Below are 14,823 nucleotides of genomic sequence, written 5' to 3'. Positions count from 1 at the left end.
TGCGAGTGACATTTATTTCTGAGATTTAGAAGGGCTAATGAATTTTCCATAGAAACATTGAATTTCCCAGAAAACTTTTCATGCTAGGGGAATAAAAGGAAAATTGTCTTTATACAATTCACACTAAGCATTACGCACAGAAATCTCTAAATTATATTTGCTAGCGTTCAAATCTCGGTGGTGTTTCGGGACACCATGGCTTCGTTCCTGCAGTATGATTTTTCAGGTACCTATCAGAGGTCCGTTATTCAAAGCTTAACTTCGATTTGCAAGTACCCTGAAACAGCATTAGACTTAATAGGTAAACTCATACTTCCAATTCGAATATTGTGTAAAGTATGCAAGTGCTGCACAATATATTACAATCGTGGTCTCCGATTGTGCAAATTACAGTGCCTGTACATCGACTTTAATAGCTCTTTGAAACGCGCCCCAGATCTTTCTGGGAAACCATAAGTGGCACAAGGAAGTTAACTGGCGAGATAAATACTTACTCTTGATAGAACTATTACAACCTAAGAAAAGAAAACCAGCGTTGAAAAACTTGCATAGATGAGATTAATAGGGAAGCTTTCCCTGGCTCCACCCATCTCCGCCTCAATGACAAGCTACGCCATAGAAATCATTAAACCACACATTCCCACAAATAAATATTTATAATGTCGATTAAATATCAAACAAGAATGTCATATGATCATTTTAACAAAATCATCAAAGTTGTCGAAAATGACAGTAATAATAAGCACAAATGCGTTGCACTCCAGGGATAAATACGTATGCGGTCAGCGATAAGAAATGATTACCTCAGACAGCTAACGGAAATTCAATTTATGCGCATTACTACGCTAAACGGTACCTACACTTAAAACCATTCATGCGTGAAGGTTCGTTCGGAAGGGATCGGAGTGCCTCCTCGAATTGAGTCAATATTTCACAAGGGTCAAGCGTAACTTACACTCTTGTCAGTCCATCACTCTTGTTTATTTATGGAGTTTTGCCTTTGCCCAAAAATAAAATCGCAGGGAAAACCATACGTCAAATTCTTCCGCCATTTAGACCATAGTCCACTTTCGACAAAGCCCAAATCCAAATTATTTATGGAAATTGAAAAATGAATTAATTGCTCTTGGTCAAATACGTTTTTGTGCGCTGAAAATTTGCTTAAACTCAAAGTAAACATTTAAAATAGGCGCAAGATTCATACCTGCTCCTCGCGCACGACCGCCTGCAATCATAGCCAGTTTTTCTCTCACACACTGAAGTCTGACGTATGTATATGATTTGATTAGGCGCTCATGGGTGACGAGGACTTATCTTTACGGTATTGGTCTTATTTACGGCGGTTCTCCGGGAACCACTTACGTCGTGCTTGTGGGAATCACTGGCAAACGTTATTTTACTAAGACCAATTCAAGTCTACCTGATTTATCACGTCCACCCTTAAAATTAATGATTTTCATTGCAATGAGAACGGATCCCTCAGAGATTCTACACGCAAAGCAAGGCAAGATCAGTAAGTACTAATGGGTAGAATGAAAAAAGAGACGCTGAAGAGGTTGAGGTTACCTTTACGTTTATCATAAAACTTTTTGACTCATAAATTTCGGTCGAAAAGGAGATTCTTGAGTCAAACATCGTTTCTCATAGCTTTTTATTGGGATAATATCGCCATTTTTGTGTGCATAAATATGACAACAATGGACGCCATTTCCGTGGAAAAGTTCCATCGCAGTGGATGTCCAACCACATGTTGTTTAACCAAATCTGTTTTTTTACCTTGGGTGATATACTTTTAATCACAGGAAATAGTCAATGATTTTCGTCAACGACAACAACAAATCGAATAATAAAGCAGCCGAGTTTCAATACCTATTTGCAATGATTTTTCTGTTGCTTTTAAACATAAATGCCATATATGACGCAACGGGATTGCAAGGTGATCATAGCAGATACCGAGTCAACAAGGGTACATGATGTTCTAATTCAATGTACTTCCATATGTAAGATTTTGACGCATCGGAAAATAATTTAAAAATGAGAAGGTTTTCATTTTTTTCAGACGAGGAGGATTTTACACCGATATTTGGAAACTGTTCGATTAAATCCAGGGCGGTTCATTACAATCCATAGTTTGCCTATTCTTACGTGAAAATTAAAAATTCTAAACGATGATACGGACCCAATATAGCAAATAATGAACGAGAAAGTTCCTGATAAGAGAGTTTTGGAAGTCTACTCGTCATTTCGTTCCGATGTGGTTTCATATTGAATATCCCCTGCAAATTTTTGCTCGGGTCACATGCGCGAACTGAGAGCAAAAACAATTGAAAGTACCACAATTCTAATCACGCAATCTAGGCAGTTCAGCTGCTTGAAACTACTCCATAGAGACGCAAAATCGGGGTACGTGGCATAATGAAGTTCAAGTGGTATTCCTCTTCTCCCGTCATTTCATTTTCTTACCCTCGCCAATAATAACACATTCTTTCACTGAACCTTCGTTCTTCATCCTACAAGGTGAGCGATACCTACGCTCCGTCGCGGGCGTCACTGCCGAAAGTGGAGCATCACATTCGGATGCATTTATTACGAGTATCGAGAATCGTAGTTATCGAATTACGAGTTACGAGATCGTAGAATCATACGGTCTGTAACTAAACGCTTTAATCGTACGTGGGAGTTAATGGTAAGCTTCTGAAGAATACAAAACATAGAGTTAACTACATTTGGAAGAAGCAATGTGATGAGCGGGCCGCCGACGCGAATTACAGTGCGGCTAAAAAATCAGGGTAAATGGTTGAATGTTACATCACAAGGAGCGTATAGCACACTTTCCCATTTCAAGACAATTGGCATTAATGCGGGAAAATAATACCAATTACGCGCACAATTGACCAAGTTTTCCGGGACCAAATCGTCGTTTATTGATGATTTATTGGCGGGAGAGGGATATTAATTATTAATGAAAGGTGATAAAGAACTGTTTTGCGTTTTATTAATACGCCTGCTGCATCTCCGCGTCACCAAACAAAGCGATTTTCTTCGCATTTAAGTTTTCTCCTATGGCATTGGGAGCTTTTTGGATGTAGGCAGTGGTCGAAAAGGCCAAAAGGATGAAAACGAACTATCCTCATACCCTTGGAATAATTATGATCCTCCATAGATGGTCATACATTAAGGAAAAATCTACCAAGGAGTGAGAGTATAGCTTACTATAAAAATTTCGCAAAGCAAAAAACTGATAAAACAAATAGGATTTACATTAGAATTCCTTTCGCGTTGGCAAATTACTTTACCATCCGGAGTAAAAACGAACAAGAAGAGGTGATCCTGTTTCAAGAGAGGATCAAATTCGGTTCCAGGAACTCTCAAATGGAGAGTGTTGGAAAAACAGGCGAAGGGCATGGCATAAAACCGATGGCTCGTGGGAATTCGGCCATTAAAAGGACTATTATTTAAGCCATGAATAAGACCAGATATGGCCAGATCCACCGCCATTAGACGTTCCTCTAGCAGTAAGTCAAGTTTCCCACCCCTCGTGTGATGCGGTGAATTTTCTACGGTACTATCTCTCGACTCTCCCCTCCCACGGACGAAATCTAAGATAAATTATTGGTACATACTTGATTCATGTTACACTTGGTTTCTACTGATGTTCCGTGAGGATGGTGCAGTCTTTTAAACAATTTAAAAAAGTTTACGGAATTATACTACGAACTCCAATTTGTGCGGTGGTAATTTCCTTCGAAAATAAGTACAAACACAAGTTAATTAATAACATAGAGCCGCAGAAAATATTCACACTTGGAATACAGGTGAGCGCAAGGACGGTCACAGAGCGAAGTAATGAATCACGGATGCGGTATGTAACACCAACACCCAGCCCCACAGTTTAGAATAATCACAAATGCATATACATGACCATATTTTATGTAGCTAGGATACAAATCAAATTTTATGCATCCTTATAAATAATTTCATACATCCTTATAGGATTATTTTAATTTGCGATCCGGGTTTAATCGTTTACAACGCCATCGTCTTTCCTATATGATTTGTTTCGATCATACACTTTAGCACACCCATGAAGTCATGTCCTAAGGATTACCTTATGGAAGCTAAAGGATATGCGTCATCCGAGTGAATGATGGAACGTGTCTTTTATGCTGCAAATAGGTAAGACTTCGGTGCACATGCAAGTTGTACCGAGTTTTCAGAGGAATGCTGTTCTTATCGGTGTATTCAAGTCGACAAACACATATTTAATGTTTCTTTCATCCACAGGACTAAACTTAACACCATGACGTAATAGCTATGATTTAAATCCAAACGTCAACGTCACCATTCGAAAACTATTAAATTCTTCCTGCATGAACACAGCGATAAAAGGCCACCATTACCTTCCTATTTGTCGACTAGATTAAAATCTCAATTCTCTCGGAGTGACTGGGATTTTTTTTTAATCGACCAGATGCAAACGAGATTGATTTGGGCAAGAGAAATGACATAACGATCACTCATGTCAATAACCTACCCAGGAGCTCCCGTTCATTTTATTTCCCGGTCTACGTTGCCTGCCGTAGAAAGCTCAGGCAAGGCATACCAATATAAAATATGTTTTACTAATTCCGATAAACTCGTAACGTTGCCAATCTAAGGCCAAAACATAGCCACCCTCCGTCCGCCTTTCACCGTGGGGTCAATGTAACGTCATTTATCATGTCGTTTCATCTTCCTCCACTTTGTCACGAAAAAATATCACCCTCTTTGCCTTCTTTAAAATTATGCAAAGCGGAATTGTTGCGCACTTACTCTAATAGCACCGATAACTTTCAAAATAAGTGGATATGAATAACAGTCTGCCGAATCACTGACTGAAAAATGACACATGAAATAATGGGAACGGATCAATTAAAAATCAATGATTAGCTTAAACATACTACCAAGAAAAGACTGCTACTTCTACTGAACAGACTTAGCAAAAACTTGATTGTGAACTCGCGTTACACCACGCCTTCAACAGCACCACAGGAACAATAAAAACGATATCAATAACCACTCTTCTACCCTATCTCTCTCTCTCATTCAATTAAAACTGTCCTCCGACGGGTTTCAACTCGATGTTCTCAATGGACTGGATGTATACACTCGATCCTAAGCATTTCATTTGCCCATAACTTCTGAAAGTTCTTATTCCACCAAGCACTCCAATCCCTCTCCTTCCATTTCATCTCATTCTTTCAAATTTTCCCTCAATGGTTCTCTTTAGGAGAGAAATTCGGCGTAATATATGCCTCAAAAAAGATAACTTTCTCTTTTTTCTCTCCGTTCTTGTCTTCTCTCTCTTATTCTCATAATTCCTACATCATTTCGCAGTATATCTGTCCACTTTAACTTAAGAATTCTTCTCCACCACCATATTTCAAAACTTATAAAGTCCTTTCCATGATTCTTTTAAACCGTCCGTATTTCATTGATGTAAGACACCACATTCCAAACAAATCTCTTTTTGTTTCTCTTGGAATTCTACTTGCCACTATAAGTACTTTCACCCTTCCAAAAACTTTCTTACCTATATAAGTACTTTCACCCTTCCAAAAACTTTCTTACCTATTGAATTTCTCTTTCTTTTTTCCCCGCTACAGCCTCCATTCGAAGTTACTAAGCTACGCAAATAATGATATGATTTCAATTGCTCAATAACTTATTCTTCGGTGGACAAGCCAATGATTGCTTCGTTCCAACTTATTCTTCAAAACTTTTATCTTTCCTATATTTAGATTTATTCCGAATTCTTTCCCCACTCTAACAATTCTCTCTATCATATACTGTAGCTTCATCTTATTGCGTCAGTACTGTTATTTCATCTGTAAATTTCACGATCTTTATTCTTTCTCCTCCCAACACAACACTTCCCATAAGACCTTATTAGTAAGCTCTTCGACATAAATTTGGATATATTAACATTCTACTCAACACCATTACGCAAATAATGGAAGGCCCAATAATGGTAAACGCGATATCAAATTTCAAACTAATCAGAGTTTCGCTCTTCTCAAACAGTTTTTAAAATAGTATCAAAAGAAAGGCAGAACGAGGAAATATTAGTGACGCATTAATAAACAATTTCCTTGCGTAATGAACTCAGTCACCACTGAAACCGAAGAACTGCTCAGGATATTATCTGCACTGATCTTCATCCGAAGCTCCCTGACATCTTGGTTGAAAGCAAACCCAAACCGACACACCAGGTTTCTCGCCAACCATTTTATTTCCACTTCCACCAAAAACCATGATCATTAATCCTAAGATTTGGGAGAAGATCGGCTCAGACACCGCGCAGAGATCCGTAACAACTAAGGCCGTTCGGATTAATATTCGGGGCATCGCGGTCAGTAAAAAGTTGGAGACGGCTGAAATGGCACTGATTCCCAACCCCCTCTGACTTAGTCCTCACTGGAACAGACGTTTGGGAGGGACACAAACCTTATAGCATGGGTTGCGCCGACATACGTATTTGCCTCTCCTTAAATAAAAAATAACTAGATGGTGCCACTACCCCATTTCATTCCATTATTCCTAGGGAGCTGCCAATCTCGGTAGCCCAGCTCTCAATGCATGAACCACAACATAATATGCCATCTCCATTCTATTCCAGAATCCTACTGCCTTTTCGAACGTCACCTTTCTGCAGAACTCTTGGGCCGAAGACGCCGACTGGTGGTTGGATGCTGTGGAGGAAGACACGCTGAGCGCGGCCTCCGTAGCCTCCCTATTGCCCCACTACGGGGGCGACCTCTTCTCCGGCGACTTCCTGCCACCGCCCCCGAGGCCAGCGTTCCTCGACCTCCCCGACAGCTCCCCGTGTGACCTCTGCGGGTGGGCGTGGCAGGAAGGGGGAGACAACCCCGGCAACGATCTCGAGGGAGACCTGTTGCTGATACTCGACGGGACGGGCGGCGGAAGAGTCAATGGGACGGCACTGAATGGTAACGTGTCATGTCATCTACTCGCATCTGCGATACTCCTAAACGTGTCGCGAGCTTTTTGCGATAGAATTTTCTTTCGCCGTCGGATTCCGATGAATTCGTCACATAATAGATCGAAAACGATTTTAACACCAATGCCATATTATTGTTATTGAGGGCAAAAAGTGACACAAAAAAGGAGTATCGGCTCATCATTTGCGGTGAAATTTTTAATTAAAGATACGATTTCCACATTCAATGATTCCTTGTCCAGGACGCTGTTCCTGATGACATTCAGGGCTTTTAAATTCGCGGTTGGACTAAATGACGGCCAGCGCAACCTACATTAAGGAAACCATTGACACGTTTCACAAATCTACAAGTCAGTTTACAAGTTCTAGTAAGTTGCGCAAAGGGCGTCTTCTGATGGCAAATTAATTTAGCACTTGTTTACCAGTTTATATTACACAATATTCAAATACGAAAGGTTTATTTACATTTTAGTCTGTTCTCAAAGGACTCGTAAAACGAATTGCAGCATACAGAAATGTGCAGGAGTGGAGGGATAGCCTATTAACACTCCGAAATTTATTCAAATAAAAAATATAGAAAAGTAATAAAAGGTGAGGGGATTATAAAGATATTCAATGGACATATTTAATTATCTCACGAACTAATAAAATTAATGCAAGTGGGACCTAGAATTGTAAACCTTTGAGCATAATAAAACGAAAAAATATTTGAAGAGAAGGCAGCATATTTGCTATGGTTTCAACTTTTAATAAATGTTGGAGCTTTGGTCGATAATTCTCAGTTAAAGTAGCCAAAACCGATATCATTTTTAGCTATATATATATATTTTTTTTTTAAGGTAATCTACCGGTTAAGGTAGGTTTTTGGATGGACACAACTACCAAACAAGCATTTTATTATTCCTAACAAAACAAAAAAAATCCATCATCCTACTCTACATCAGGTCCCTCTTCATCTCTGAGTACTTTCTTCCTCCCTTCATCCCGTCCAACATCCCTATCCTGTTCCTTCCCTTTCCTCTTTTGCCCAGCATTCTACCCTCTATCACCGTCTTCAACATCCCACTGCCGGTCAAAACCCCCTTCATCCACTTTTCCTGCCTCCATAGGATTGCTCCCAACAAACCCCTGTCCTCGCCCACCATTTCAAGTACTTCCTCATTTGTTTTCTTCTCTGTCCATTTCACCTTCTCCAATCTTCTCCACACCCACATTTCAAAAGCCTCCAATCTACGTCTATCCTCCTGTTTCAATGACCATGTTTCCGCGCCGTACATAGCTACGCTCCATATCAAAGTTTTTACGAGTCTTTTCTTAACATCCTTACTCAATGTCCCTGTCATCAACTCCCTCCTCCTTGTGAAAGCCTCTTTGCCTAGCGCAATTCTTCTCCTTACGTCCCTACTACTTTGACCGTGCTGGTCCAAAACACTACCGAGATACGTAAACTGTTCTACCTGCTCTAGTTTTTGCCCTCCTATTTTAATGTTAAGCTTGGCCTTTTTCTTTCTAGAAAATCGCATAACCTTTGTTTTACTAATGTTGATTCTCATCCCATACCTGTCGCACTGAAATTCCAATTCACTCAGCAATGCTTGCAGCCCCTTGGCTGACTGACAAACTAAAGCTTGGTCATCAGCAAACCTAACTGATTTTACGACTTCCCCGCCCACTTTCATTCCTACCTCGAGTCCTTCCCATGCCTCTTTGATCATTTCCTCTGCATACAGGTTGAACAGCAATGGTGATAATGGGCAACCCTGCCTTACACCCCGTCCTAACACTGCCCATTCTGACTCCCCGTTTCCCACCCGCACCTGAGCAGTCTGAGACATGTACAGGTTGCGGATTAGCCTCCTTTCCCTCCAGTCTATACCTATTTTTGGCAATATACTCATTAGTTTTTCCCAATTCACTCTATCAAACGCTTTTTCGAAATCTACGAAACAGGCAAATACCTCCTGGTTGTGTTCTATATTCCTCTCGATTAATAATCTCATTACTGCAATGGCATCACGCGTCCCTCTCCCCTTCCTAAACCCAAACTGATCATTCCCTAAGTAATCTTTTGCCCTACTCTCTATCCTTTTGTTTATGATCCTAAGAACAACTTTAGCTGCGTGGGATATCAAACTAATTGTCCTGTAGTCCTCACATGACGTGGCCTTTACCTTTTTCGGAATAGGAACTAAAACTGATCTCACAAAGTCTTCCGGCCAGATTCCCTCCTCATAAATACTACGGATCAGCCCATATAGACTCTTCCTCCCACATTTTCCTAAGCATTTTAAAAGTTCCACGGGAATGTTATCTACCCCCACGGCCTTATTTAGTTTCATATCCCTTAATGCCCTTTCTATCTCATTGTCTAGTATGCCTGGACCTAAGCTGTCTTCCTCTACGTCATTTTCTTTTTCAATGTCTAACTTTGCTGGTCTGAGTTCTTTACCATACAGTTCTTCTATATACTCCTTCCATCTCTCTTGGATCTTCCCTGCGTCAACTATTACCTTACCCGCCCTATCTCTAACTGTTAGCATAGCTCTTCCTTTCTTACTTCCCGATAACGATTTAACTTTGCTGTACAGCGCACCGATTTCACCCTTCCTCTGGAGACTCTCCATATCCTCGCACTGCGTCTTCCACCAGGCTTCTTTTGCTTTATTTGTTGCCCGCCTCAATTTATTGTTTAATTCTTTGTACTTCATTTTGCCTAACTCTGTATTTACATTCTTCCATTTTCGCCGCTCATCCATCTTTGTAATCATCTCATCCGTGATCCATGGTTTCCTAGTCCTTTTAGCGTTAACGGTTCCAATAGTGTCTTTTGCAGCTTTAGACAACCCCTTCTTGATCATTTCCCATTTTTCTTCGATAGTACTTAGCTCTTTACCATCCTCCATGATTTTCTCCACCGCCTGTTTGTATTCCTTCCTTTTCAACCCATTTAATGCTTCTACATTCCATTTTCTAACTCGCCGCCCCTGCCTTATCTTTTTGAAACGTACGCTACATTTCATAACAACTAAATTGTGGTCTGAGTCCGCATCCGCTCCCGGGAAGCTGTGGGAATTTATCACGCTGTTCCTAAACCTGTGTCTAACCAGGATATAATCTAGCTGATATCTTCCTGAGTCACCTGGCATTTTCCATGTATACCTGCGTCTTTTGTGGTGTCTAAACCAAGTGTTGGTGATGATTAACCCCTGTCTCCTGCAGAACTCAACTGCTTTCTCCCCGCGGCCATTCCTCGCGCCTAAACCGTAGTCCCCCACCTCATCACCATCTCTTCCTTCGCCTACCGTCGCATTCCAATCCCCCATCACTATCAAATGTTTCCCTGCAGGAACACACGCGATCATGTCCTCTAACTGATAGTATATCCTATCGACCTCTTCTTCCTTATGGTTGCTCGGTGGCATGTATACCTGAATAATAACTAAGTTCGTCGGTTCTGCTTTTATCTCCACTAGTAGTATTCTATCCGTTACCTGCTCTATGTTGACTACGCTTCTCCCTACCTCTTCATTTAATACTATGGCAACCCCTCGTTGGCTCTCGTCCCCGCCGCTGTATATTATTCTATACTTATCACTCCAGTAATCCCCGCTATCTTTCCATCTCACCTCGCATAGACCTAAAATATCTATATTTCCCCTTTCCATCTCTCGCTTAACATTCTCCAATTTCCCTGTCCTCATCATTGTCCTAACATTCCACGTTCCTATTCTAACTAATTTGGTCTTCTTCTCCTGCGTCTTCTGTCCTGCTGCTGCTGGTTTTCCCTTGCAAGGGTTTCGTGGGATGACGACCGCGGAAGCCTTGCCTCCCCCGCTGCCGGGCACGACACACGGCCGATTGGGCCGAGCCCCGTGGTTGCCAGGACTCAAAATATCTCTATTGTCCATCATATTTTTCTAGGGAATGATAATTGAGGTGGTTTCCCGTTGCCTTCCTCAATAGTGTTTTTAACGTGACACCATCACTTACTGGCCGCCCCACTGTGGTCAGACGCCATTGCAGCCGCCTCACTGAGGAACAGACGCTGCGTGGACTACCTTTCGTCTGGCTCCTAACCTTCGACCTATCTGGCATGGGTGACCCTACCAGGAGCAATTTTTATTACTCCCGCCAGCACAGCTCTAGGGGTCATCGGAACACACAAGCCCTTCCACCACGTCAAGGTTGTAGTCCGGGGAGGGCTATATATATACACACATATATATATATATATATATATATATATATATATATATATATATATATATATATATATATATATATATATATATATATATATATATATATATATATATATCTTCCCAAATAGTGAAAATCTTCCCAAAACTCAAATTCCAAGCGTGCTGGTGTCTGAATTAAGTAAATTAGAGGTTGCCAATAGTGAACTGGGTGTTTCATATATAGGATGTAAATATTTAAATATTCTTGATGCTGACTCGGAATGTTAATTCACGATTTACGTCATCTGATTGGATATCACGTTTAAACTCATTTAAATTTCATACAATGATACGCATGATTTCAATCACACTTTTAGAAAAATTGCTAAATTTTGGAAACTAGCCTTTGCCAATCCTTAATTATCGTGGTTCCTCATACTATACGTTACACTTAATACATGGGCCATTAAAAGAGCTAAGTTACAGAGATGCAACCCTACCAGCATTTCATGCACGACGATCAATTCACCGAGAGCTGCATGAAACTTTTATTTTAGCGTTCCGCTTCACATTTTTGCGACCGTAATTCAAAACATACGACTACCCATAAATTGCGCATTTAACGATATCGTAGGGGAATCTTCCAGGGATCCCGTCGCGTGATGGAAAGTCAAAGCCTCGACGATGGCCCCCTCCAGTTATGACCCCCCCCCCCCACTCAGCCCACCAGGTGGAGGAAGTATTAGCCACACACTGGCTTATTTCAAAGGACAGGAATAGCCTCCCGGAAGAATTGAATACATCAAATATATACACATGCTGCATAATTTACGGTCATCTTCCATTCCGACTTTCCTTGCAACAAAATTTTGATCTAATCAAAAGCTAATCTCGTAAGCAAATTCCCTTCTGAACGCTTTCTTCTGCATAGGAGATGGTCATTTAGCTGCTGAGGATAACTATCGAAATCTATAATGTGGGAAATGATTTGCAATAATATTAAAATCATCTATCGTAAAAAAATAATATACATTTTTATATTCTATCCTTCATTTAACACATCTTGTATAGTATGTGATGTCCTTCAGATTATATACCGTTATGTAACAAAATAATCACTAATTTTCATATTCAGTCTTATAGCTAGTTTGCTAGGGGTGTACGAAGCTTGGTTGATTAGCTCTGAATGCTTCGCTTCGATTCATAATCTGAATATAGGTCCCATGTTTGCCGGTGATGAGTAAATGCACAAAACTAAAAACGCATTTATGTCCTAATACAAGTTTGTAATGTCTAACATTTGAAGTAAGTTTTGAATGGACACAGACTAACTAATATTAATTCTAATTTTAAGCCTCATCTAACATGACACAATTAAACACCATACACTACAAAAACTCTTTTTCGACTCCGCATTTTCTACCTGGCTTCATTTTGTTCAACATGCCTTCCTTTTTCTCCCATACCTTTCCTACCTCACATACTACGATCTATCACAGTCTAAACTATCACCAAGCAAAATGCTGCACATCCACTTTCATTGCCTTTGGATTGTTTAGATTTCTCCATAGAACTCTCTCCTATGCCTCAATGTCATTTTGCCACAAACGATAAGGGATCAGAATAACGTTCATTGCCTGAATGCGGTAGGGGTAAAAATATTTGGGTCTAAATTAGTCTGATGTGTATTCAACCTCCTCTGCCACACACCCCCTAGCGGTTGCTTTTAGGGTGCTTAAATATCAAATACTTCTTTGTGTTTTCTTTCTTTCCCGTCCATTATACTGGTTCCATCCTTCTCCACCACCACATCTAATAATCCTCTATTCTATGCCCATCACCTTGTCTCAACGACTAAATTTCCATGACGTACAAAAGCACTCTCTTGTCACAAAAGTTTTGTCGCCTAACACAGTTTTTTTCTTTGTGTAATCCAGCTACTTTGACCATCTTGGTCCAGAGCACTTGAATTTTTCAATTTCATGGCTCATTCAAGGAATGTGTCGTGTTTATTGCAATTACAGTAAACAGGACAAATTATGCACATACATATCGAGGGTTCCTGCATATGCTTACTTATCTTACATTTATGGATATATTCATTATAAAATTGTACTATTTTTGCGATGGCATCTGTTATGGTTTGTTTATGATTTACTTGCTCTACAGTAATTATAAGTTTGCTGTTACATTAATGATTCTATTTTATTTACACTGATTGCATCGCTGTACATTTATTATATTTCTTGCTATTTATTCCTACACTTATTGATTATTGTTTATACTTATTACTTATACCTGTACATTGCTTATTATGATTTTTTTTAATATCTAAACTGTGGTTATAGTTGTAGCATACAAAGTTTTGTACAGAATGCCTCGTACTTTTCTGGATATTTGAGATCGAAAAAAAGTTTTATTTCATTTTGTCATGCTGAGATGGCAGCACATTTTCAACTCAAAATTAAGTTTTTAATTGATTCACTTCAAAGAGGAGCAATAATTTCACCGTCGACTACTTTCTCTAGCTATTATATAATTTACAAAGAGGAAGAGCATAATGAGTCTCATATTTCTAATGAGCATGCTTCACATAAAAGAAGACATCCAATGCATAGTATGTAAATCTTAAATTAAATGACACCTGATCCACTTGCAATAATTGCAGGCACATCTTTCAGGCCAAGACAGGTTTTAAATAAGTGTGATTGATTTCGATCCCTAATCCAACCTGATTCCCAGCACGGAGTCATATTATCAATGACACTATACAAAAGCTTCATAACCAATATAGGTAATCCAAAACCGAACACACAAAATAATTTTTTTTTGTGATGACACAACTATGACTTCCTCTCACATCTTGATCAGATTTGCCAAAAAAAGTACAGATCTCTTCGCCAAATGGGTGCATGTGAAAAATTAAATCTAATCTCGCAACATGTCAAGGAATTACATTTTGTGGCACCAAACAAAAGCCATGAATTGAAGTTGTACTGCTAACCATTAGCAACAATAACATTCCCACATTCTCATGCATTACATTTATGGGCATCAAATTAGGTAAAAAACTAAAATTTACCCTTCATTTCAGCATATTAACTAGCTGAATCAAAGCAGCAAGGAGAGCTCCCGCTCCATTATTATTTAGGAAAATCATCATATCATTGAAATCAAAAAACTCCTATATTCTTCCATCATCTGCCCTACTATCATTTAAGCCAACCTAATTTAGTCTTCCTTCTTCAAACTCTCTCACCTCACCCTCTATTCCATCAAAAGGTCCAGGTGGTTTTAAAGAAATAAACAACTCCATAATGAAGTCAGCATTTCACTCATTCTTGTTAGGTTGCTCCTGGAAGCCCAAATTGTTCACTCAAAACTAAAATAATATACAAATCCCCTTGTCAGTACCGTATGGATACTTACTTGACATAATGAAAAATATTCAATCCCTTAATTAGTTTTTCTTTTTGAAAACTGAAGTAACAATCCATTCAGCCTCGGCGAAATAAGAGCTTTTCACCGATTCATTCCTTTTTCCACAAACAACCCTATCTGAAGTAACAACCTTCCCTAAACAAAATCCCACCGTTAGGAGCCTACCTTTTAATGAATACTAAAGAAGGTAGTCAAAAACAA

General features: G+C 39.6%; 1 protein-coding gene across 1 annotated transcript in view; it reads left to right on the top strand.

Annotated features, from left to right (window-relative positions):
* The window catches only part of LOC139692070 (uncharacterized), a 251,703-nt gene that overhangs the window by 230,484 nt on the left and 6,396 nt on the right, over window positions 1–14,823 (top strand). The window contains exon 2 of the mRNA XM_071590099.1: window positions 6,659–6,989. Coding sequence (XP_071446200.1) covers window positions 6,659–6,989 — 331 coding nt within the window. The remainder of the gene's footprint in view (window positions 1–6,658; window positions 6,990–14,823) is intronic.

This window comes from Hetaerina americana, unplaced genomic scaffold (genome assembly GCF_022747635.1).
Source record: "Hetaerina americana unplaced genomic scaffold, ioHetAmer1.1.p SCAF_4, whole genome shotgun sequence".
Classification (NCBI taxonomy): domain Eukaryota; kingdom Metazoa; phylum Arthropoda; class Insecta; order Odonata; family Calopterygidae; genus Hetaerina; species Hetaerina americana.
The sequence above is the reverse complement of the archived record's forward strand: the minus strand, read 5'-3'. Positions and strand labels throughout refer to the sequence as shown.